Raw genomic sequence first — 24,344 nt, forward strand, 5'->3', positions numbered from 1 at the left:
AATTAATTCCTTCTTTTAACTTTGGAACGGGAGGGGCGCTGGATTTTAAAAACACACCCCCCCCAAAAAAAAAAAAAAAGCCTCAGGCACCTTGAGGTCCCTGCTCTACTGACCCCATGTCTTAGCACCATGTAGCACCTAGTATATAAAAAAAGAAAAAACCACTATTTCTCAATATTATTACCACCTTATCAAGGATTTTCATATTAATCAGTGGTAGGAAAAGCCTCAAAAGTAGTTTAGGAGCTCTTACTGGGTCCATATTTCCATTCAGGATTTTATATACCTCTATCATGTCTCTCCTCAGCTGTCTCTTCTTCAAGATGAAGAACTCAAACCTCTTTAGGATTTGCTATACCACTTTTCTGTTTCACCTTTCCTCTGAGGTGTGCCTCAAGGTTCAGTTCTTGGGCCTGTTCTTTTTAACAATTTTGCAAATGATATTGTTGAAGAGCTGTCAGATAAGATTTGCCTCTTTACGGATGATATCAAAATTGTCAACTTTAGCATTTGGAACTTAGGACAATACCAGGGGAGAACTTTGAAAAAGAGAGGCACCGACGCCGCGCCAAGACCAGCGGCAGTATCGGGTGACCAGCGGCAGGGCACCTGAGCACAGCTCCGCCCCTCCCCGATCCAGCAGGGGAGAACTTTAAAAAGAAGAAGCGCTGGGGGCGTGGCTTGACGATCATGGCAGACGGACGTGCTGACTGAACTCTCCCAACAGAGCGTTTACCTGAATGAATCTAATATACATTACGGTTCTAAATTGCCTCTACTGTTTCATTGAACTGCTGGATCACACCTACCACGAGAAATATCTTCAAACAAGACAAATAAAACTGAGCAGTCCGGCGCGGGCCCTACGAGAGGTAAGAGGCCTAAACATGAAGTAGCCTCACCAGAGAAGTCGCCGCCGAAGTCGGTAGAATCGCAACTTGAGGTTTTGCTTACCGAAATGCGGGCCTTTAAAGGCCTTTTATCTAAACAAGTTGAAGAGTCTCAACTTATGAGAACTGAAATTGGGGCTTCGAATGCTCAATTTACTGACGTACAACACAGAATTGATGCTCTGGAAGATTTTAAGACGCAGCACGTGGCGAACGTCTCTCTCATACCACAGCACAGCAAAGACATCGCGGCTCTGCACCTAGAGATTGAAGATTTAGCGAACAGAAGTCGTCGCTGTAATGTGCGAGTTTTGGGAATCCCAGAATCTTGAATGCCTTGATTGATGTGGAGAACTGTACCTCGAACCAGGTAGGTCTCGCTGAGATGAAAGCTGAGAAGTCTTTGCCCTATGCCTCAGGAAGGGTGATGCCTTATACGAGGAAAGAGGGCTGGAGACCGAGACACCAAAAGGGATTGCACGCCTGGTGTCGAGGTATCTCGAGGCACCGACAAGGACTCGACTCCATGATTAGCGTGCTTATGCTCCAGATGAGACACTCGCAAAGACTCGACTCTTTGCATATAGAGTGTGTAGAATCCTCTCGAGGAACTCCCAAGGACTCAACTTCTTGTATAGAGTGAGGAGGACCAGCTCGAGGCACAGTCAAGGACTCGACTCCTTGTGATACCGCTAAGTGCTCAGAAGCAGAGTTGAGATAGGAGCATGTTTGACAAGCATATTACCAAACTGACAATCCAAGATGGTCTGATCATAGCTCCCAAATGTGACACCGAGACTTGAGGATCTGGTACATTTGGTGTGGCTATAGTCTCCGAGGAAGAGAAGGAAGAATGACTCTTTGATTTAGAGACATGCTTCTTGGGTAGCTTGATAACTACTGCTGGTACCTGACCTGAGGGAGGCAGCGAAGCAAGCATCTCATCAGGAGAAGACTTAGATTTACTCAAGTATAAGGACTCGCCGAACGAGGATGGCTTGATTAAACTTGAAGCCGAGGTCGAGACAGAAGGCGGAACCCCTGTAAGCTTGACCGGATTCGAGGTCGAGGCCGGGGCAAGTGGATCCATACCTCCAAAGAGTTTTTCCACCTGAACTCGACGACATTTGCGGGCACGAGGTTGAAGGGTAGCACAGCGGGTACACAACTCTGGACGATGGTCAGGTCCCAGACACTGAATACTCCAACGATGTGGGTCAGTGAGAGAGATCGCACCAATGGCTATACTTCTTGAAGCCTGTGACTGGCCGGGACATAAACGGGAAAATAGCCACAGTTAAGTTGAAACCCACCAGCTGAGGCTGCGAGCCAGGCCCTGCTGTGATAGAAAGAAAAATGAAGTAAGTCTTTTTTTAATAAAAATAAAACGTGCAAGAAATACACAGTGACCCTGAAAAGAAATAAACACGAGCTGCGGTGAGAGAAGGCACAAAGTTAGAACCGAGTCTAGCGTAGAGCGTCAAAATAGGACTTTTCAGCTCCACGGAAATCTGAGAAGAGGCGCACCCTGCACTAGGCGGGAAGGCACTTGCGCAGTGCAGCAGTCACAAACTTTCTAAAATTCTACAAGCAAGTCTGCTTACAAAGCTGTCCGCATCCGGGCTCCGTGGACAACGTCACCCATATATGAGAATATGCTGCCTGCTTGTCCTGGGATAACAGATCTTACAGAATTACAGGACAGGGGAATTAAAGGTGGAAAGGATGCCATGCAGGATCTCGAATATTAAGCAGGTGCATTTAAAATACACCCTGAAAATTATTGGAAGCCAATAGAGTTTTTGCAGAAGTGGAGAGACATGATCAAATTTACTTTTTGCAAAGATCAGCCTGGCTGCAGTATTTTGAAGGCTTTTCTTGGCCAGGCTTAAAAATAAACCTAACTTCATACTCTAGTTTTACTATTATTTCATTTTACCATTACTATTATTATTTTTATAACTTCTAACTTTCAGTACCTCTGAAAGTGATGCGATTGCCTTAGTCCATTTCAAGGTGATACTGTTTTGGTGAAATTGTTTAATGCATTTTAAAGCATAGAAAACGACGTTAATAAATACAAACAAACACCAATAGATACTTTGTATCGAACCTCATCCACCTAAACAGTAACTTTGTCAAGATAAAGACAGAACTTTTATTTCGTTGATTTGTCATACTCTTACCTTCAACATTTACTGACCCCCCTCCCCAGTCTGCCTTTAACTATGCCTCCAAGTCTATTCTGAAGCTTTGTGCATAAAAGTATTTGTGAAGAAAAAGAAAATAACTAGCAGCGCATTGTGGCATAATTATCTAACACTGTCTTCAAAAATTGCGCGAATCCGCCGAGAGCAACTCAGCGCCGGCAAGCAAAACGCAGAAATCATCGCCAGCTGTATTGGCACGTGAGAAGCGCCACACGCGCGTGCCGCTAGATCAGGTGACTTCTGATCAGCGCGCGTGCCAGTCCTGCGCGAGCTTTCCTGCACCTGCCCGGACCAGAGAGCAAGTGCGGCTGCGCCGAGTGATTGGCAGGTGGGGAGGGAGGTACCGCCTCGCGCGCTGCCACGAGACGCCGTAGAAACGACTTCCTGCTCCGGCGTCTCGCAAACGGGAAGCGGCGTCGGCGGAGGCTGCGACGCCTCGGAAAGAGCGAAGTTGGGTTAGAGGGGACGGAGCGCCGGAGAAAGGCAGCGGGGCGACCTCGGGTAAGAGTTTGGCAAGGGGGGGGAGGGCAGAGCGGTGACTTGGCACCGGGAGGGGGAGGGGGTGTTCATGGGGTTTTCAGCCTTATTAAAGATCACCTAAGTAATAAGAGGGATAAATAGTTTAGATATATTAAAATATATGTTGGAGGAATGATAAAATGTTTATGCAAATGAAAAATGTGATGTAGGAGGATGTTCTTTGCAGTTGAATTCATGGTAAAACATTGTTTAATTGTGCTCAATCAAAACTCCTATAATTCTAAACAAAATCTATAAATAAGTCCTGTTTAAAAATTTATTTTGAAGGAATGATAAACATTTATTAGAAGTTAATATGGTCAATTTAAATGTAATGACTGTTTTGCTGTGTTGTATTGTTGTGTATTTGTTGCATTTCTTCAATAAAATGTTATAAAGACAAGGCGCGAAAGATTTCAAGGTGGGAGCGTTGAAAAGATTGCTCTTCCCCGGCTGTGGAGTGGATGGTGCACGACAGGGGGAGACTATGTTCAGAGGAAAGGGGTTTCGGTTGCCTGAAGAAGCTGGAAAATTGGATCTACTTGGTGGAGCTGCTGAAATGCCAGGGTGGATGGTTCAAATAATACATGAACTCAGTTTGCTTCTACAGTACAACCTTGGACTGCCAGTAACTTGGTTTGCAAGTGTTTTCCAAGACAAGCAAAATATTTGAAATTTTAACTTGAGATACAAGCAAAGTCTTGCAATACAAGTACGTACAGGGGAAGGGGTAAAACGCGGACCTGGCGGATCTAAACCCGCACGTCCTTAAAAATCTGAGGTCCGTGCCACTTGTAGTTAGTTTCTGGCTCTGACAGACCTCGGTGACAGTTTAGTGCTGACGGATCCGTCTCAGCATAGGGAGGGGAAAGTATTAGGATCCGTCAGTGCTACAATGTCACCGAGGTCTAGTGCTGGAGTGGCTCTAAAACAAATCCTTTAAACTGGTTTCCTGCAGCCCCAGTAAATCGGCTCTGACACACCTCGGTGACATTGTAGCGCTGACAGATCCTAATACTTTTCCCTCCCTATCCTGAGACGGATCCGTCAGCACTAAACTGTCACCAAGGTCTGCCAGAACCAGAAACTAACTACAAGTGGCACGGACTTCAGATTTTTAAGGACGTGCGGGTTTAGATCCAAGAGGTCCGTCAGGTCCGCGTTTTACCCCTTCCCTACGTACAGTAGACACACATCCCAACTGAGCCGATGGTTGCGGGAGTTTAGTGACTGTTCTAAACGAACGAGGTTTTGCAATACAAGTACCTATAGTATTTTGTATTAAAGTTTTGGGGTTGTGGAACGAATTGTCTGAGTTTCCATTATTTCCTGTGGGGAAATTTGCTTTGATGAATGAGTGCTTTGGATTACAAGCATGCTTCTGGAACAAATTATGCGTGCACACCAAGGTTTTACTGTATATAATATCGTTTTTTGTTAATAGGCAAAAACATTTCATTTTGATCTTGTTTCATTCCAGTTTGCTGGATGTTCTCTTTAGTATGCAGACATTCCAACTGTATGAACCAGGAGGACCCCCATCCCCACCACTCTTCCTAGTCTCCCTTCCCACAGCACCTAGACTTCTTCCTTACCCTCTATCTCCCTTCTCCTTTCTGATCCCTCTCCCCTAAACAGTCCTCACTGGAATCTCTTTCTCTTGTCAGATCGCTCCAATAGTCTGTTTCTCCCCCTAGATAATCCCAACTAAGTATCTCTCCCTCTCATCAGTTGATGCTAGTTTTGTTATCACAACAGTTATGAAGAAAAAAAGCAAAAGTGCTAACATGATCAAAGTTCTATCCCCACAACTGCTTCTACCTTGAGTAACTACTGCTTTGTAGCTGTTGCTTCCAGCCCCTTTAGCTATTGATACAGCTATTGCCATCCCCACAACCACTGCTGATACTGCCTCGAACACAATTTTTGTATTGCAGCATAAAAAGACTCCCCACACCCATTTTCTGTGTCATGAGAACTTCTTGTAACAGTTTCATAGACCTCAAGACCCAGGTTGGTAATTGCTAAACTAAGGGACCTTTCTACTAAATCTTAGTACACACTAAGGGCCAAATTCTATAAATGGCGGCCCGATTGTAGGCGGCAGTAGGTGTCCTACCACTGTCTAACCAGCCAATCAGGACATACATTGTTTTTTGGTTTTTTTTTAAACCCCCTAAGGCAGGTCACCTCACTTACACAGTAGGCGTTTTTGCAAGCCTAGGGAGATGCGTAGGGCTGCTTAAGCTAGTCCAAGGTTGGGTGTGGGCGTGGTTTCACCTGGAAGTGGCCTTAGACATCTCCCTAGGGCTTCGATAGAATATAGGCCAGCAAAATGCTGGTCTACATTTCAAATAGATGGGGACGCTGAGCTAATTGCATCAAAGGAATCTGCCTACTGTGATCAGTTTAGCGGCCGCAATAGAGAACCTGCCACCCCCCCCCCCCCCCCTTCGCAAAGTTGGCTGGCAGGAGGGATGCTTACTCCCTCCTGTCAGAACTCTCCGTCATCCCCCCCCCAAAAAGATCAACAGCAGGAGGGATGCCCATTCCCTCCTGCCAGAACCCCTCTCCCTTCCCTCCCTAAGGCACCTGGGTCAATCAGAATCCTAGACCTCCCTCTCAATGCATTCTGGAAGGCCTAAGAAATCTGGCCAATCGGAGTCTTAGGACACTCCCAGTGCATCCTAGAATACACTGGGAGGGAGGCCTAAGATTCTGGTTGGCCCAGGTGCCTAAGGCCCCTATTATGGGAGAGGCTTTAGGCATCTGGGCCAATCAAGACCTTAGACCTCTGGGATGCACCAGGAAGGGGAAGGCCTACCATTCTGTGGAAGTAGGCCTGCCGGCTGAAGGAAGTAAATATTGTGAAATAGTGACTATTTCACAATATTTGCATTACCTATTTTTAGTCACTCAACAGCTAAGAGGTGTTGAGTTTATTTGCCCTTTTTTTGTCTTTTGGCTATAGGGAGTAAGCATCCCTCCAGCTGGCCTGTGAGAAATAGGTACGGTGGGGTGTCCAGGTGGGCTTAGGCGACTGCTGAGACCGAACATCCTATACGAGTTTCTTAACTTTTTCAAGCCAAGTACCCCTTAAGTCTAACAAATATTAACCGAGTACACTCACCCAAGCTCCATCCCTGACCCCATCCCCATAATAATGATACTAATTGTAATGCAATTTCTTCTATCCATTTTTCATATACACACAATATAATCGTATTAATAATGGTAACCACAAAATTAAAAAAACACAAAGCACACTGTAATCAGAGAAAATCTTAATTATCATTTATGTTCGGGGGTGTTTTCAAAGAATTCAAGGCAGATAACTTTAAAATGCGCAATGTCACCTCAGTAACAACTATAGAAAAATAGACAAATATATAGACAGCAGATATAATTCTCAAAACTGACACATTTCAATCACTAAATTAAAAATAAAATCATTTTCCTACCTTTGTTATCTGGTGATTTCATGAGTCTCTGGTTGTACTTCCTTCTGACTGTGCGGCCAATATTTCTGCCTTCTGCACGCTTCCTCTCCTACGGACCTCATCCCTTTCCCAACCAAAAGCTCTCTCTGTCCCTTCATGAGTCCAAATTTTCTTCCTCCACCCCCATTGGCAAACATCTCTCTCTCTCTGTCCGTCTTGAGAGATACAGGCATCTCTCCACCCCCTCTACTGCCACATCCAACATTTCTCCCTCTCTCAATCCCCCAGATCATGTGCAGTATTTTTCACCACTGCCCACCAGCCACATGCCCATTTCTCCTTCTATCACCCCTCTCCACACCATGCCACATCTCTCCCTCCATCACTTTGTCCAACATTCCTCCTCTTCAATCTGTCCCCGTGTTCCCTCTCCACTACCATATCCAACATTTCTCCCTCTCATCCTTCTCTCCCCCATGTCTCTACCTCTCTTCGCCCAATTTTCCTCTTTCTTCTTTTCCCCATGTGTACCATCTCTTTCCCTCTCACTCACGCCCAACAATTCATGCCCTTCCTCCCTCCCTTCTGTGTCCCATGTTCATGCCCCCTTCCTTCCTTTTCTGTGTCGAGCTCATGCCCCTCTTCCTGGCTTCCAGCCTTTGTCCCAAAATTACGCTCCTCTCCCTCCTCTCCCCCCGACCTCCTTTCTCCCTTTGTCCCAGAAAGTACAAGTCCCTTGTTCAAGCCGCACTCGCTCCTTCTGTGGCATTTGTTGCATGCTGCATGTGGCTGATCCACAAGCCTTCCCTCTGATGTCCACTCTGACATTGGAGAGAAGGTTTCTGGGTCAGCTACGTGCAGTGTGTGAACCACTGCCTGCAACAAGTGCTGCTGAAGGCACAAGGAGCGAGTGAAGTTTGAACGAGGTAACTGGGACAGGACCCCCACTTGCTGACCCGGAAGGCTTTCCTCTGACATTGGAGGGAAATCTTCTGAGTTGGCTTCGGTGGGGGGGGGAGGGGTAGAAAGAAGGGATCCCTGCCAGAAGCTTCGGGGAGTGGGCAGACAATATTCTCAGTGGCCAGTGCCGCATATTCCCAACAAGCGGCTCGTGTACCCCTAAGGCAGGGATCTCAAAGTCCCTCCTTGAGGGCCGCAATCCAGTCGGGTTTTCAGGATTTCCCCAATGAATATGCATTGAAAGCAGTGCATGCACATAGATCTCATGCATATTCATTGGGGAAATCCTGAAAACCCGAATGGATTGCGGCCCTCAAGGAGGGACTTTGAGACCCCTGCCCTAAGAGTATGCATGCCACATGTTGAGAAACAACTGTCCTATACAGAATCAGGTCCTAAATGCTGTAGCTAGGGTTTCTTAGCATTTTAGTGTAAGTGCTAAGCTTTAGCAAAAGGGCCCCAGCAAATTAGGGTGCATGTTTAAATAGTAGAAAGGCACACTATTTCATTTATCTCACACTAAAATTTTTTTAGTCTGTACTAAAACATGGATGTATAGGAAAATTTGATGTACCATCTTTCTGTGCTTATAGTCAAAGTGGTTTGTATGTTATATACAAGTACTTATGTTCCCGGCCAGTGGAGGGTTAAATGATTTGTCCAGAGTCACAAGGAGCTGCAGTGGGAATCAAACCAATTTCCCTTGGTTTTCTGGCTACTGCACTAATCATTAGGCTTCTCTTCCATAGACTTAAACATTCATAATTCTGTCAAAGAAGCTATTAGTCCAGAGAGAGTGAGCTAGTAAGAAAATAATTGCAGAGCAATTTGTTTTGTGTGTGGTTTTCTTAATCAATTTCAAAAATGCATTTGGAAATACTTTTAGGAAAAACAACAAACAAACATATAAATACACATTAGAATTTTCTAGCCCACTTCAAGGAAAAACCTTTCCTAGACCTAAGGATGTATTTACATAATATGCAGGACTGAGGATAATCTTATATTAGCTCCTAAACACCTGCTTAGAACTTAAAAAAAATAGTCAACTCAAGTTACTCTAGTTTTATCTGAAGGGAAATTCTCTAGTTGCACGAGGTCAAGAAAACAGATCAATTTTCTTCGTGTCACTAGGCATTTACAAAGAAACTTAAGAAAAGGATTCTCCCAGTGCCAAAACCTTGGGCCTTAGATGTATGAAACCTTGCAGGAGAAAGTTTAGTACTCGCGGTTAAAGTGAACATGTTGGTATATGGGTTATTGAACCATGGCCTTAATTGTCTCCTCCTTTATGCTTCCCCTTTTATAAGGAGCAGAATGGCATGCTCTACTGTAGCTCAGAGGGGCTCCAAAGGAGGCAGGATTTACCCCTTTAGTCACATGCTTGCGGGCTCATGCCACAGTAGAAATCCCTGCAAATAGTTGGTCGGTAGGCGTTGCAGATGACGTCAGCGACAGGCAGGTTCCTTGTGATGTCAGCGACAGGCAGTTTCCTTGTGACGTCAGCAACAGGCAGGTCCCTTGTGACGACAGCGACAGGCAGGTCCCTTGTGACGACAGCGACAGGCAGGTCCCTTGTGACGACAGCGACAGGCAGGTTCCTTGTGACGACAGCGACAGGCAGGTTCCTTGTGACGACAGCGACAGGCAGGTCCCTTGTGACGACAGCGACAGGCAGGTTCCTTGTGACGACAGCGACAGGCAGGTCCCTTGTGACGACAGCGACAGGCAGGTCCCTTGTGACGACAGCGACAGGCAGGTCCCTTGTGACGACAGCGACAGGCAGGTTCCTTGTGACGACAGCGACAGGCAGGTCCCTTGTGACGACAGCGACAGGCAGGTCCCTTGTGACGACAGCGACAGGCAGGTTCCTTGTGACGACAGCGACAGGCAGGTCCCTTGTGGCGACAGGCAGGTTCCTTGTGACGACAGCGACAGGCAGGTCCCTTGTGACGACAGCGACTGTCAGTTTCCTTACTGCCTGCAAGGGTTATTCCCTCAGGGTCTTGCAAAGGTCTCCTTGCAGAGCAATTTGTATGAATGCTTGCTTTTTTTTTTTTTTTATTTCAATTTGGGCTTGAGCCATGTTTTATGGGGTATGTATGTATATATTTAGAGAGAGATTGAATACATAGGGGTCCTTTTATTAACTGATTTAGCGCACGCTACATGCTAAGATGCCCATAGGAATCTAATGGATATCTTAGCATGTAGCATACCTTAATAAAAGGTTAGCGTACCTTAATAAAAGGAGCCCATTGATAGATATCCTGCAATTTTTGGAAATTGATAATGTGTGTAGACGAAAGAAAAGCAGTGTTTCTATGGGGGTCTTTTACCAAGGCTAACATGCCCATTATATTCTAGTGTGCCTTAGTAAAAGACCCCCTATATTTGTAATACTTGATTCCTTAAAAATACATTTAAATGCTTTTGCTTCTCTAATCAAAACTCCGTTTCAATAAAGATACATCCGTTTTATCTGGTACATTTACTAAGCAAACTAGAAGAGACATTTGCCTGTTGATGTATGTTTCTTACTGCTTTTATTTCTGTTCAGATTTAGTATTCCAGGAGAGCATTTCGCCTCAGAATGGCTGAACACGCTGCTCATCTCACGACTGCTTCTATGACTGATGAGAGGCCCTCAATCTTTGAGGTTATTGCACAGGATAGCTTGATGTTAGCAGTGAGGCCTGCTCTCCAGCATATAGCAAAGGTAATTAAATTTCTGCATTTTTAGGGAACACTTTGGAAACATAAATATAGACTGACAACAATTAGCCTGATATCATATGCTAAAAATTGACCAGTATTTTTCTGATGTATATACTTTCCATGAGAATAGCAGTAGAGAATTAACCTAATGGATAGAATAAGCTTTTCTGGTCCCTATAGCCTGCTACTGCTTTGTTCCCAGTGTAGCTTTTCTGTCTCTCTTAGGAACAAGGCCATTTCACTGAAGTGACATGTTTAAAACTACTGCTATTTCTGTCTCTACCCCAGCACACATTTCTATCTCTTTATCTGATCATGGCTTGTTAGGCTGACAGTGGCAGCACAATACTTCAGGCTGTTTTCTCCTCTGCTGCTACTGGGCCGAAGTGTTGTTTTTTAAATTATTTAGCACTGGTCCCAGACTACAGAAAAGGAAGACATGGATTGTGACACTGGATTGGTGCTATGGTCATCCTCTCATATGAGACAGGAGCATGAGCAATGGGGACAGAGGAGAATAAGAGAGAGGATTAAGTGTGTGGTAGAGTGAGTGAAGCAATTAGAGGGTCTGTACAGTGTGAATGGATCATCCATTCTGCTCTTGATCCCAGCAAGCCTTTTCAATCACTGATAGAAACTTCAGGTCCAAATGAGTACTTAGCTAACACTGCCTGACTCGAAGTACAGGCAGTCCCTAGTTTAAGAACGCCTGACTTGCGTCAAACTCGTACTTACGAACTGGGGTCCTGCCTCTCCCTTCCTGTGTCAGTGTGCCCTTTCTTCCTCCTTTCCTGTCCAATTGAGACCCTCCTCTTCCATTCCATGTCCCAACGTGCCCCTTGTCGTCTTTCCCTCTGTTCTACGTCCCAAATTCATGCTGCCCCGCAGGTGTTTACCTCCTCTGGCTGGCTCCCTCATCCTATCGCAGTTCTCTTTTCAAAACTGTGACACGGCATCCTGACCCTTCGTGTCTCCAAGGGTGTTTACTTCCTCTGGCTGGCTCTCTCCTCTCGGTGGCACTTCTGAGTCTGAAGCTAGAAAGAAAATGGAAAAAAATCTCACCTAGAGACAGATAAATTAAATTGGAGGCATGCAATCATAAAATACAACTTAGAACTAAGGAAAGTGAGAAAAACTTACTATGGATGTAAAATAGCCAAGTCTGACAACCAGAGCAACATCCTTTTCAAACTTTGGCGCTCTTTGATCAGTTCTAATCCTAAATCTGATCAATCTCTATCTCCTTCAGCTGACACTCTAACTTGCTTCTTCCAAGATAAAATTTCTCTTATTAGGCAATCCTTTCCTGCAGTAAATATTGGATATTTTTCCATGTATTCCAATGATCTCGCAATGGAGATCCCAGCAGATCGCTTCTGGTGCTCTTTCATTCCAATATCCGAACCTCAAGTCTCTAAATTGTACGAAAAGATGAGAAAATGTAAATGCTCCCTGGACCCTTTTCCGTCTTATCTATTTGCTAGTATTCCTTCACAAACAATAACTTGATTGACTATTCTTTTGAATTACACACTGGAAAATGAATACTTTTTGCATTCCATGGGGCAAATAGCTCTTATCCCTCTTCTAAAAAAAAAGTAGATTTAGATCCTGCCATTTCCTCCCATTATCGACCAATTGCCAACAAACCATTGCCATCAAAAATGCTAGATTCAATCGTTGCTAGTCAACTTACTAACTACCTTGAGAAATTTTCAATACTTCAACCATTTCAACATGGATTTTGTTCAAATTTCAGCACCGAAACCTTGCTGATTTCCCTACTTTCAAAAATTCAACAATTATGATTACAAAATAAATATGCTATCTTGCTTCAGTTTGATCTATCTGCGGCATTTGATGTAGTGCATCATGATATTCTGCTTTTCTTACTCTCAGACATTGGTCTCAATCAGTCTGTTCTCGATTGGTTTTCTAAATTCTTATCTTGTTCTTGTTCAGTCAACATTAATGGTGACATCTCCAATTCTTGGCAGCCCCCTTGCAGGGTCCCTCAGGGTTCTCCGCTTTCTCCAATCTTGTTCAATCTCTATATGACCACCTTGAACTTTTACAAGTTGTCAGCTTGGGAAACATTGTTCACCTATGTGGACGATATTTTTATGTTGATTGAGATTGATCCAGATCTCGCCAGTCTACCCTTTAAAATAAATCACTGTATCTCCAAACTCCAAGCCTGGGCTATGTCTGTCCAGATGAAACTAAACACTTTAAAAACTAAACTTTTATGGCTAGGCCCAAAATTGGATTGTCATTCTCCAACTGTAACCTTGGATTCTGGGGTCTCCTTGCAGATTGAGTTCTCTTCCCAGATATTGGGAATTCTCATAGACTCTTCTCTTACTTTTAAGAATCAAATAAACTCTTGTCAAGAAGTGCTTTTTTAGCCTTCGAATGTTGGGGAAGGTCAGAGCTCTTTTTCACCAACAACACTTTTCTGGTCCAATTTATATTATCCCGGTTAGATTATTGTAATGCTATTTATCTTGGCATAACAAAGACTTGCCTCCAAAGATTACAACTGATACAAAATACTGCCGAAAAATTAATCTTTGGAAAAAGCAGATTCGATCATGTGTCTCCTTTGCTTCTAAACCTTCATTGGCTTCCAGTTCATCTCAGGATTTACTTTAAATGTGCATGTATTATTTTTAAAATTCTATTATGGTATTTTTATTCCTCTTGTCCCTTTATTATGGAATGCCTAGAGATTCCCCTATGCAAGAGGCACTCAACAATTTAAACTCTCCCTTCCTTCAGCAAAAGGAATTAAAGGAATCAAGAATTTCAGTCAATCCTTGGTCTTCAAATTATCTCCTATGGAACGAGCTTCCACTTATCCTAAGGGGTCCTGGTCCTTTTCAACTTTTTCATAAATCATTAAAAACTATTTTATTTGCTAATCACTTTGGAAATCGACCATACTAATTTTTTCTGTCCGTTATTTTCTTTTTCTCTGTATTTTTTTTTAGTTTCTGTTAACCGAGTCGAGCTCCACTTTGGTTAAAGACCCGGTATACAAAGCTAAGGTGCACAAACCGATTAGCATGCCCTAATCGCTAATGTGTGCATGTTAGTCTATGGAAGCGTTAGCATGCGATAATCGGTTAACGCACCTTAGTAAAAGGGGAGGTAAGTTTTTAGTTTAGTAAAACTTGTGAGAGCAGGTAGTTCAAAAGTACATTATGATTTTAGGTGAATGTTTAATCAATGTATTGTGGGAAGGGCTTTCGAATGAGTATAAAGTGATGTTGATATTGTTATTTCTAGTGAAGCATTTAATAATAAATTATTAAATAAGTAAGTTGTGAAGTAATCGGTGGGGTCAGTCCACTGCAGATCCAGATACACTCCTGACCATGCTGGGGCCAGACACAACACGCACACAGTGTGCAGATCAAGTTCCAGTTATGCTCATACTGTGCATTTTTGCATTAGATTCTTGCAGAGTCTAACCCCCAACGCTACGGTACCCTCTGGAGGTGGTTTGATGAGATCTACTCCCTGCTTGACCTACTTCTCCAGCAGCATTTCCTGGCCAAAACTAGTGCCTCCTTCTCCGAGAACTTTTACAGTCTGAAGAGGATCGTACTGGGGAACCACGAGGGGCCACGCAGCTTGGCTAATGCAGGACTGCCCAAGGGAAACCATTGGAGGTCAGTCCTATTCTTGGTCCTCATTCCTTACTTGAAAGTAAAACTGGAGAAGCTGGTATCTCGGCTCCGTGAAGAGGATGACTACTCCATTCAGCTGCCAGCATCGCCCTGGAAGAGGTTCTACAAGGCCTTTTTGGCTGCCTACCCCTTTGTGAACATGGCCTGGGAAGGCTGGTTTCTCTCTCAGCAGCTTTGCTACATTCTGGGAAAGGCTCAGCAACATTCGCCGCTGCTCACCATGGCAGGAGTGCAGCTGGTGAGGCTGACTGCAGAGGATATCCAGACCATTGAGCAGAGAGCTGCATTTACTTCTGCCTCACAGCAATCTGCAAACAGGTGAGCAGCTGAGAATATAGGGATGCATCAGCCAGTTTCTTCTAGAAGAATGTTCTGTGGCTTTATTTTAAATTTTAAAGAAATCCTGTAGAGGAGATTTAAACTAATTTTCTGGTCAATACTTGGCTGATGGCAGTGAGCAGATTTTGTTTTGTTTGTTTTTTAAACACTATCACTGGCTAAAGAAGCCCTAGCTATTCAGTGCCAGACCACCATGTTCAAGCACAGGTGTTGAATCCATCCCTTACCCAATATGTGCTAGCCAAAGGGAGTCCCACACAATATTCTGAATCAGCCTGCCTAAGGTAACCCCTGAGCCTACTTTAAGCCCTCCGATAGTCCAGTTATAAGCAGGCCAAGAACTAAATGTCACAACAGTCACTTTTAGGCAGAAGCCACCAGGAGGAGGAGCAAGTGGGCCTACCTTAATGGGACAGGGGGATATGTAAGGTAGATTGAGGGTGTTGCTACTGTTGGCATGAGAAGCTGGGAAGGGGGGGGGGTGGGCTAGACTTGTTTGAGGGAGTCGGGAATAAGGGTTCCTACCATCAAATGCTTCAGGCCAGTTGGTGAAATTGTTACCACACTGTATTCTTGAATTTGTGTTGGGAATTATGAATGGCTTCGTAGCTGAAGGAATTCCCTTCCATCTGTGATGTTCACTGCTGACACCTCTCTTTCAAAAGAGATCTGAATGTCTCTGCCTGTGCTAGCTTTAGGCTTATTCCTGTTTAGGCCAAGCTTATTGGAAGAGTAATAATTTCCCAGTTGAATTCTTATTGAACATGTGGAAGGCTTTGACTTATCTCAGGCTAATTTTAATGCGCCATACCGCACAAAAACCATGTTGGTCTCTAAAAACTGATCTTCTCCGTCATGACAGTTATGAGCAGGCAATTCTGATTATAATGGGCCTCTCTAGTCCCATCCAGTGAGCTACTCAGTCCCTTTTGGATAGGTGCAAATGCTGAGATTAAGGATTAATTCTGCAAAGAATTATGAGGGACGTTCAATTTATCTACCTCAGTAGGAGAGAAAAGAATTAAAAAAAAAAAAATTTCACTATAATCCCCTAATAGCTCCATATACTTCATCCACTTTTCCTGCAATTACTTTAACCGCTTTGAAAAGAATTCTTCTGTTTGACCTTCAACAGCTTCCTTGACATCTTCATCACTTGAAAACTGCTAGTCCATGGAGAGATTTCTTCAAAACTCGGAACATGAAATAATCCGAGGGAGCCAAGTCAGGACTCTAGGGTGGATGGATCAGCTGTTGAAACCACGCTGTGATTGTTGTGACGTGCACCAGCTCATTGTTGTGAAGAAGCAGCACGCCTGCTGTGAGTTTTCCTAGTCTTTACTTGATTGACTCCCACAAAGCGATCATTGTGTTGGCGTAACTCTCCCCGGTTATGGTTATCTTGTGTGGCATGAACTCCAGAAGTCAAAGTCCTTCATCATCCCATTACTTCGCCTGCAGATTTTTCTGTTTTGAACTCTTTTGGGTTGGGGATGATTTGTGCTTCCACTGTATTAACTCCATTTAGGACTCGGAATCATTGTGATAGACCGAAGTCTCATCTCCAGTTACCAAATGATGAAAAAAATTCACTTGGTCTTCACGGAGCAGCTCCAAGTTCTCCTGACAGCACTGGAGCTTCATGGCCTTCTGACATGATGTCAGCATTGTTGGAACCCATCTCGCACTAACCTTGGAAATGTCCAACTTCTCATGAATTATTTCCAAACTGTACCTGCTGAGATGCCCATTTCTTCAGCTATTCGGGAAACCTTAATTCATCTGTCTGACAAAATTAAATCTTTGACTTCCTTGCACATTTCTGTGGAAGTTGTTTCCACAGGCCGTCCAGTGTGAGGGTCATCTTCAATCGACTCTCTACCCCACTTAAACTGCTTGCTCCAAAATTTTACTTTGTAGTATGATGAGGCAGACTCCCATAAACTGCAGTCATGCGTTCATGGATCTCCTTTAGCTTTTTCCCTTCTTCTGTGAGAAATTTTATTACCAGCAGTTTCTGAACTTGATTTGTACGAGGATTCTCTTGACATCCTGTCTCTTGGAATGTTAGACTCACACTGAGCCGCAACTGTGCATGGGTAATCTTGAGATAACATGCACAGACTCGTTTCAACACACTTGCTACTTTCTTTCATACTCGGGTAGATAAATTATTGAATGTCCCTCTCATATGTCCTTCCTTTCTGTTAGATAATTTCAAGTATAAAAACAGAATTGCCATACTGGGACAGACCAAAGGGCCATCAAGCCCAGGATCCTGTTTCTAGCAGTGGCCAACCCAGGTCCCAAGTGCCTAGCTAGATTCCAAGTAGTAAAACAGATTTTATGTTGCTAGGAATAAGCAGTGGATTTCCCCAAGCCATCCCAATGATGGCCTATGGAAGGGTGCCTTATCTCTGTACCAAGCCTTCAAAATGATGCGAAGTAAACGTTCCTGAAATGTCAGCACAATTTGCATTATTTTGCTTCCATAATGAGTTGCTTTGGATGGAATGTAGCTCGTTTTAGGGGCTCTGCATGGGGTTTGATTTTTGCTGAAATAGTACCAAATCTGCAAATAACATGCTCATGTCCATTTGCTGGTTTTCTTTTATATGTCTTGCCTTGTCAATAAGCTCCTGAGTGAGGTAATGCACTAACTTACAGATGCGCAGTGCTTGGACCTGTGGATCCAGAGCAACCTCCCTCACTGGCTAGCTGATTCACAGTATCACAAATGTTTAACGTTAATGTTGTCTCTCACTTTCTCTTTCTTTCCTGCAGCCTGAACAACAAACTGAAAAGTGCTGTGAAGAGAGCACTGGGTGCTGTCGCTCTCTCGCTCTCTACCGGTCTCTCTGTGGGTGTCTTCTTTCTGCAGTTCTTGGAGTGGTGGTATTCGTCTGAAAACCAGGAGACTCTCAAATCTCTGAGCACACTCCCTCTCCCTCCTCCACCAATCCACTTCAACCTAGAGACATATTCACCTCTTCTGCCGAAGCTGAAGACCGTCTGCCCGCTCTGCCGCAAGATCCGAGCCAATGACACTGCCCTCTCTACATCGGGATACGTCTTCTGTTACCGCTGCACCTACTACTACGTGAAGCACCATCAGCGATGCCCAGTAACAGGGTACCCTACTGAGCTGCAGCATCTTGTGAAACTCTACTCGCCTGAAGGCTGAATACACAGGCACAATTAGATGGTCAAATTAACTAACAACCAACAAAGTGTATAGAATTAATTCTGCTATAAAGATGAGGAGCCACAGAAATCGGTGACACGGGGTTGTTTTCTCATGACCAACACTGTGCTGAGTTTCTGGGGTTTAGCTGGAGCTTTGCTAACACTTGTTCCCTCTCTGCTGCCAAAGGGGTAAGCGGACAGTGGTTTACTTTTACTCTTGCTAGGCTTGGCATTTTAGGACTACTTGGTAGTAAATAATTTGTCAAGTGTTGGGCTTGGGGGGGGGGGGGTTTCTTCCAGAAGCCATTTTCAAGTCACCAGCATTCAATTATACTTGTGGTTTGCACAAGGAACGTCTTAAACTGCCCCTGACTGCAGAATAGATCCTTTGGGGTGTGCCTGACTTGCTGGACTTTTTGTGATTTTGACTGAGCACCGTCATACCTATCCACCCAATAGAAAAAAGTGGAATGTTTTTTTGGGATATGAAGATTCTAGGCCAGGCTCCTTTTTAAAAATTTTAACCTGTTTTATACGTAAGCAGTTTTATATGGTAGTGGTAGTAGTAGGACCTATCTTCTCTACTCCAGATCTTAGCAGATGATAGTATTTCATTTCCTTCTTGTCCTCTTATTCTACTTACTATAAAATGATGATGGGGAGTTAGTTGATTCTAACGCTTCTGCTCAGCCATGGTCTGTATGTTTATGTAGCAGTTTTTACCACTAGCTTAATTCTAGCTACACCTAGAAGAACTTAAAAGCCAGCTGTTTGCAAGAAAAAGAAAAAAGAGTCTAAAAAAGATCCAGATTTAAAAAAAAAATGGAAATAACTGGAAGTGCTAGTGGGTGATGGTTGTCTTAAATATTCTCCAAAAGCAGCAGAGCTTCATCTGACTTGCCTGGTAAGAAGAATCCACTAACTTTTTCATTTGCCTGAGGGGCAACATGAGTATAAGTGTACTTCCTTGTGTCTCGAAACTGAGCCTTAATAACATGCGCGAGATCTTATGGCACATACTGTAGCTTTGATTCGTGTTTATTTTGGCAGACTCTCTGTGCCTGGGGATGAGAGGCCAAGGTTCTTGCCAAGAGACTTTTACAGCCTCTGAGAGGCCTAGTTGCTTATCTGTACTTTAGAGTGGACAATTGTATAAATAAGTTGAGCATATAGAATATGGTCATTAAAACTCTGGTAACTGAGGATGTGAGGGTGGCCAGTATAAAACCATTTGTATAGAAAGGGTTCTGGGAGTGAACTAGGAAGCTATAGACTAGGAAATGTGACATTAGTGCTGAGCAAAATGCTAGAAAATTGAAGAGAGCTGGCAGGGTGTGATGGGGCAGAATCGATATGAGTTTTCTTTGTTCAAGTCCACCAGTCCACTACTCGTAAGTTTGTGCCCAGTGACCAGCAGATGGAAACGGAGAACAAAAACTTGTGATAGTCCCTAAATAAAGCGGTTCATCTGTCTCCGTCAGATGGTGCCAGTTGGCCATTGTAGCTCCCAGTGACCGACACCCCCCTCCCCCTTCATACTTAAGACATGTTTAGTATTTTCTCATGGAAAACCTCACCCTGACCCAGACAAGATTGATAGTGTAGATGGTCATTCAGTGCCTTTGGCGCAAGAATTGGGAAGTGTGATATGACAAATGCTGTGACTCGCACACATGCAGATTAATAACACTATAACAATGTTATAATGTTTCTAATACTATGTCACTGCAGATAAGTCAGGAATTACAATTCAAAGTCGCAGCAAGTTTAATAATCAGCATTACCCATACTCGTTCTAGTTCTTATGTGCAATTGTTTTTTTAGATTTCTTGCTACCTCTATACAGGTGAGTGTCTGTGGGGTGCTTTCGTGGTGGAGTATGGAATGAGTGAGGTGTCCATGTTAGAAATACTGGAATAGATTTGTGGTTTGGGTGTTCATTTGTGGGTAAAGTTATTTATTCTGCCACTGGGTGCGGAATGCTGGAAGTTAACTCCAGTTGTGGTGATGGTAGGTAGGCTTCAAGAAGGAGGAGGTGACCTGGGGAAGTCTGTGCTCTAGAAGTGAAGATTCTCCTTAGAGGGGTAGAAGAGAAATGAATACCCTCTTAAAAGCGCCCCAGTCCATTTCTATAGGGGAAGCACTTCAACAACTGTTCGCTATAACATGGAGCTGATGAAAAAACTTCCCATGTGGTTAGTACACTGGCTGCAGGTTTCAGCCCTCTAGCCTCAGTTATATAATCTTTCGATCTTATTCTGTATTTCTAGGCAGATAATTTAATCATTCATTATACATACAATAACTCGCCTGATCTACTCCCTCTTCAAAAACGCTTGGAAGAAGTTTGGTTAAATACACAGCACTTGGTCCTAAATCCCCAAAAGACTGTTTGGATTTCAGGACATGCTACTACTTTGCTTATTATTCCTGTGCTTTTGGGGTTTCCTAACCAGCCAGTAGATAAATTTTATTTTAAAAATTTCTATACCTTTTAAAACTAAACGGTTTACATAATTTAAAACAAAAACATAATAAAATAAACATACAATCAGTCCTCAGAAATCATGACTACAAAATAATACAATAGCTTTCCATAATAAATATCATGAATAGTTCACCAACTCTGGCAGAAAGTAAAATTATTGGCTAGAGAAAAGTATCTACAAATAACTGCATCTGAAGTAATTTTCTAAACATGCCCCTTTCACGACAATTTCGGATCTGACCCGCCAGGGAGTTCCATATCTTAACAAAAAGTTATGTTCCCAGTCTCAACGAGCCTTGGATTCACAATCGTCTTCAGTAAAGCTAAGTTCTCTGAGCCCAATGATCTTTTTGGTATATAGCCAAGTATATTATTTTTAAACAATTCTGGAATGTTTCCATACAAGAATTGATGACTGCTTTATATTGTACTCGGAAGGCGACTGGTAGCCAATGCAATTTTTGGACATGTGGTGAAATATGATCATATTCAGACAATCCTATTATCAATCTTGCTGCTGCATTTTGTATTACCTGCAATTTTATTATTTCAAGGTACAGTAATCAAGCCTCAACAAAACCCATAGCCTGAACTACAGTATGGAAATCATATGGTGCTAACATTGGTTTTAATCAGTGTAACAAATGCATTTGTGCAAAACATGCTTGTACGGTCTTAATTACTTGCAATTTCTTTGTTAGTCTAGAATCAAGCCTTACACCTAAAATGGTCATAGACTCATGGACCGAAAGAACATCATCAATAACTTTCACTTCTTAGGCCACTGAAGATCCGGCTTTCCTACCAACATTCAGGTTTATCTACATTTCATTTCAAACCTTGTTCTCCTATCCACTCCTCAAATTTACTCAATGAATTTTCAAAATTCTTATCCCATCCGCCTACTGGGAAGAAAAAAATATCGTTTGCATATATTCGATAGTCAACTCCTAAAGATTCCAATAGTTTGCCTATAGCAGCCATATAGCTTAGATATCTAGGTATAATGCTGGAATATATCTTTTTCTGCTCAGATACAAGGGGGTACTGAAACGTTCTCAGCCCAACCAGCATCCTAAATTCTGAGCATTATTTTGCCACTGTAACTGAAAAGTGCCAATTTTCAGAATTGTAATGCTATGTTTTGACATTGTTTCAGATCATTGATTTGAATCGTGTCATTGAAAAGTGTTTGATTTTCAAGTGTGGAACTCCGAGCAGTCATGAAGTTCCTATTCCTGCAGAAGAAAACTCCAAAGGAAATCCATGAATGTATAATGCAAACACCGAGTGACAAATGCCCATCATACTCCCACATTAAAGTAGTGTGCAAACTTTCAGCATGAGGATTTTGTGACTGAAGATGCAGCAAGGTCTGGGAGGCCTCAACCAGTGTCAACTCCTGAAATTTGTTGACCATGACCTGATTTTGGCAGATTGGCTAAAACAATTCCTGTGACACTACAGCTATCTGGGGAACTTGGGTGTATAATCTGTGAGAAGTTGGGTATGCAATAGCTGTCAGCCAAGTAGGTGCCCAAATGCCGATGAGAAATGATGTTGAGTGGAGTTGATTTTGCAGCATTTTCAGTGAGCTGGTGCCAATATTTTAGAACAACTAGTTAAACTTGATGAAATACCACTATGATTCTGAGACAAAACAGTCCATGTAATGGTGGCACTCAGGTTCTCCAAGGCCAAGGAAATTCAAGACCCAAAAGTCAGCAGGAAAGGTCATGGCCACAGTGTTTTGAGAGCAGGAAGGTGTTGTAATGATAGACTATCTTTAAAGAGCCCAAAGAGTTAATGCAGGATATTACTGTAACTTGCTATGCCGATTTAAAGGAGGCATTGAAAGAAAAAAAAAAAAGGGAGAGGATGTTTTGACGCAATTGGGGTTTCAGTGCATATACCATCCACCCTACTCAACAACTCTTGCTGTGTCTGATTATTTTCTGTTTTCAAAACTTAAAAAAGAGTTTGAAAGGGCCACATTTTTCGAGTGATTTGGAGGCGATTGCAACAGCGGAGCAGTATTTCAGTGACTAGACAAAGAGTATTTTTGGAAGGGTTACAGAAACTTCAAACAAGAGTCGTCAGAAAGAGATGTCGCCTACCAGAATGTAGTTTAAGGGATCAGATCTTTATTGAGTTGAACTCGACAGGGCCAGTGTTTTGGCAGCATGTGCCTTTTTCAAGAGTCAGACAACTGGCATGATGCACCTCTGTTTGGTGTTTTTTCGACTGTGCACTGAGTTATTGATTTTATAAGCTGCATTTCATTATATGTCGTATTTGTACATGAGTTAAAGCAAGCCAGTCGTTGGTGCTAACAGATAACACAGCTGACTCTAAAAGCTCACGTGTTGCCGAAACTCTGGCTGTGTCGAGTTCAACTTAATAAAGATCTGTTCTGTTAAACTGCATTCTGGTTTCTGACATCTCTTTCTCATGACTGTTGTGTTTGGATATTCATTTCCACCGTCGAGGTGTCCATCTGGTTTCATTTTTGTGATTCTTACAGAAACTTCAGACTATGTGCCAAGTGTGTTGAACATAGAGTTGAATATGTGGAATAGCTTGTAAGTATCATGGCTCCACATCATTCCCTTCTTGGTTTGGCTGAGAACTCTTCAGCATTCCCTTGTACCTGGTTATCAAATCCAGTTTTGTCCACCCTGTATAAATTATGAGCAGTTTGCAGTTACATAGAGAAGAGCACTCAACATATCTTGTACCATACATTAAGAGCAGAGTGTTTGGATTATTGTAATTCAGTCTATGCAAACAATCAGTAAATGTGAGCACTATAAACTGCAGTCACACAAATCCTTTGTTGATCTACAAGTACTTATAGTAGAAGACCATATCATCCTTTTTACTTTTTAAATTTCTCTGGTTACCTATTAAGTTTAGAATTGACTTCACGATCCTATACACTGACTTTTAAAGCCTTACGTACAGGCCTTCCAGATGACTTAGCTAGGCTTACTATTCCCTGTATCCCAACCAACTTTATTCCCATAACGATCACCAACTCATGTTTCCCAGGCCTGCTATGAATTAACAAGAAAATATGCCTTTTATTTCTTGGCACTGATCTTATGGAATACTTGTCCCCTTTTTGCATACAGAACTTTCATTGAATACGGTTTAAGGTTGGTTTAAAAAGCCACCTCTTTTACGATAGCATGTGAACATTTTGAGACCAAATGATCCTGGAGCAATAACGAAGCAAGGGTATGATTATTGCCCTCCTACAATATTTGCTGCTTCTGTTCAGATTTGAATGTTGCCTTGTGTGATTGTTTCACTGTCCAAATTGAATTTGGTGATCCTTGTTAATTATATTTGTATTCTTTATTTTATTGTACATCATCTTGATTTACATGTTAAAAATGGCAATCCATCAAATGTCAATAAACAGTAACTTGTGCAGAAACTCTGACCATATGACAGCATTGAAATTAATGCAAATGTGATAAGCTAACCTACATCAACCAAAACAAAGTAATAAAAAAACAGTTTTGCACATGTGGCTAATGTGGAAAATTCTCTGAACATTCGACCAAAACACTTATCCACGCCCTCATCACCTTGTGCTTAGACCAGTGGTTCCCAACCCTGTCCTGGAGGAACACCAGGCCAATCGGGTTTTCAGGCTAGCCCTAATGAATATGCATGAAGCAAATTTGCATGCCTATCACTTCCATCATATGCAAATCTCTCTCATGCATATTCATTAGGGCTAGCCTGAAAACCCGATTGGCCTGGTGTTCCTCCAGGACAGGGTTGGGAATCACTGGCTTAGACTACTGCAACTTGCGACTCTCAGGCCTTCCACTTAGCCATCTTGCTTCCCTCCAATCCATCCAACATTTGGCTACATGACTCATATA

General features: G+C 42.9%; 1 protein-coding gene and 1 long non-coding RNA gene across 4 annotated transcripts in view; one reads left to right on the forward strand and one right to left on the reverse strand.

Moving 5' to 3' along the window:
* The window catches only part of LOC117348903, a 304,186-nt gene extending 300,879 nt beyond the window's left edge, over positions 1-3,307 (reverse strand). For 2 of the 3 annotated variants that reach the window (XR_004537065.1, XR_004537066.1), the window contains exon 1: positions 3,077-3,305. This is a non-coding gene — a long non-coding RNA (uncharacterized LOC117348903). Of the gene's footprint in view, positions 1-3,076 lie in introns of all 3 variants that reach the window. The other variant, XR_004537067.1, reaches the window with a different exon arrangement.
* Positions 3,308-3,381: 74 nt separating this feature from the next.
* On the forward strand, positions 3,382-19,925 carry PEX12 (peroxisomal biogenesis factor 12). The gene is made up of 4 exons (XM_033921535.1): positions 3,382-3,601; positions 10,580-10,738; positions 14,197-14,750; positions 17,556-19,925. Exons 2-4 carry the CDS (start codon positions 10,613-10,615, stop codon positions 17,953-17,955), a joined length of 1,080 nt encoding a protein of 359 aa, XP_033777426.1. The 5' UTR covers positions 3,382-3,601; positions 10,580-10,612; the 3' UTR covers positions 17,956-19,925.
* Positions 19,926-24,344: the final 4,419 nt, after the last annotated feature.

The sequence above is a fragment of the Geotrypetes seraphini genome, chromosome 15 (genome assembly GCF_902459505.1).
Source record: "Geotrypetes seraphini chromosome 15, aGeoSer1.1, whole genome shotgun sequence".
NCBI classification, from domain to species: Eukaryota; Metazoa; Chordata; class Amphibia; order Gymnophiona; family Dermophiidae; genus Geotrypetes; species Geotrypetes seraphini.

Excerpts from the sequence above, each read along its gene's own strand:
- PEX12 (XM_033921535.1), top strand. The coding sequence starts at position 10,613 with ATGGCTGAACACGCTGCTCATCTCACGACTGCTTCTATGACTGATGAG. Across the intron at positions 10,739-14,196 it reads CTCTCCAGCATATAGCAAAG|ATTCTTGCAGAGTCTAACCC; the intron begins GTAATTAAATTT and ends TTTTTGCATTAG. Across the intron at positions 14,751-17,555 it reads TCACAGCAATCTGCAAACAG|CCTGAACAACAAACTGAAAA; the intron begins GTGAGCAGCTGA and ends TCTTTCCTGCAG.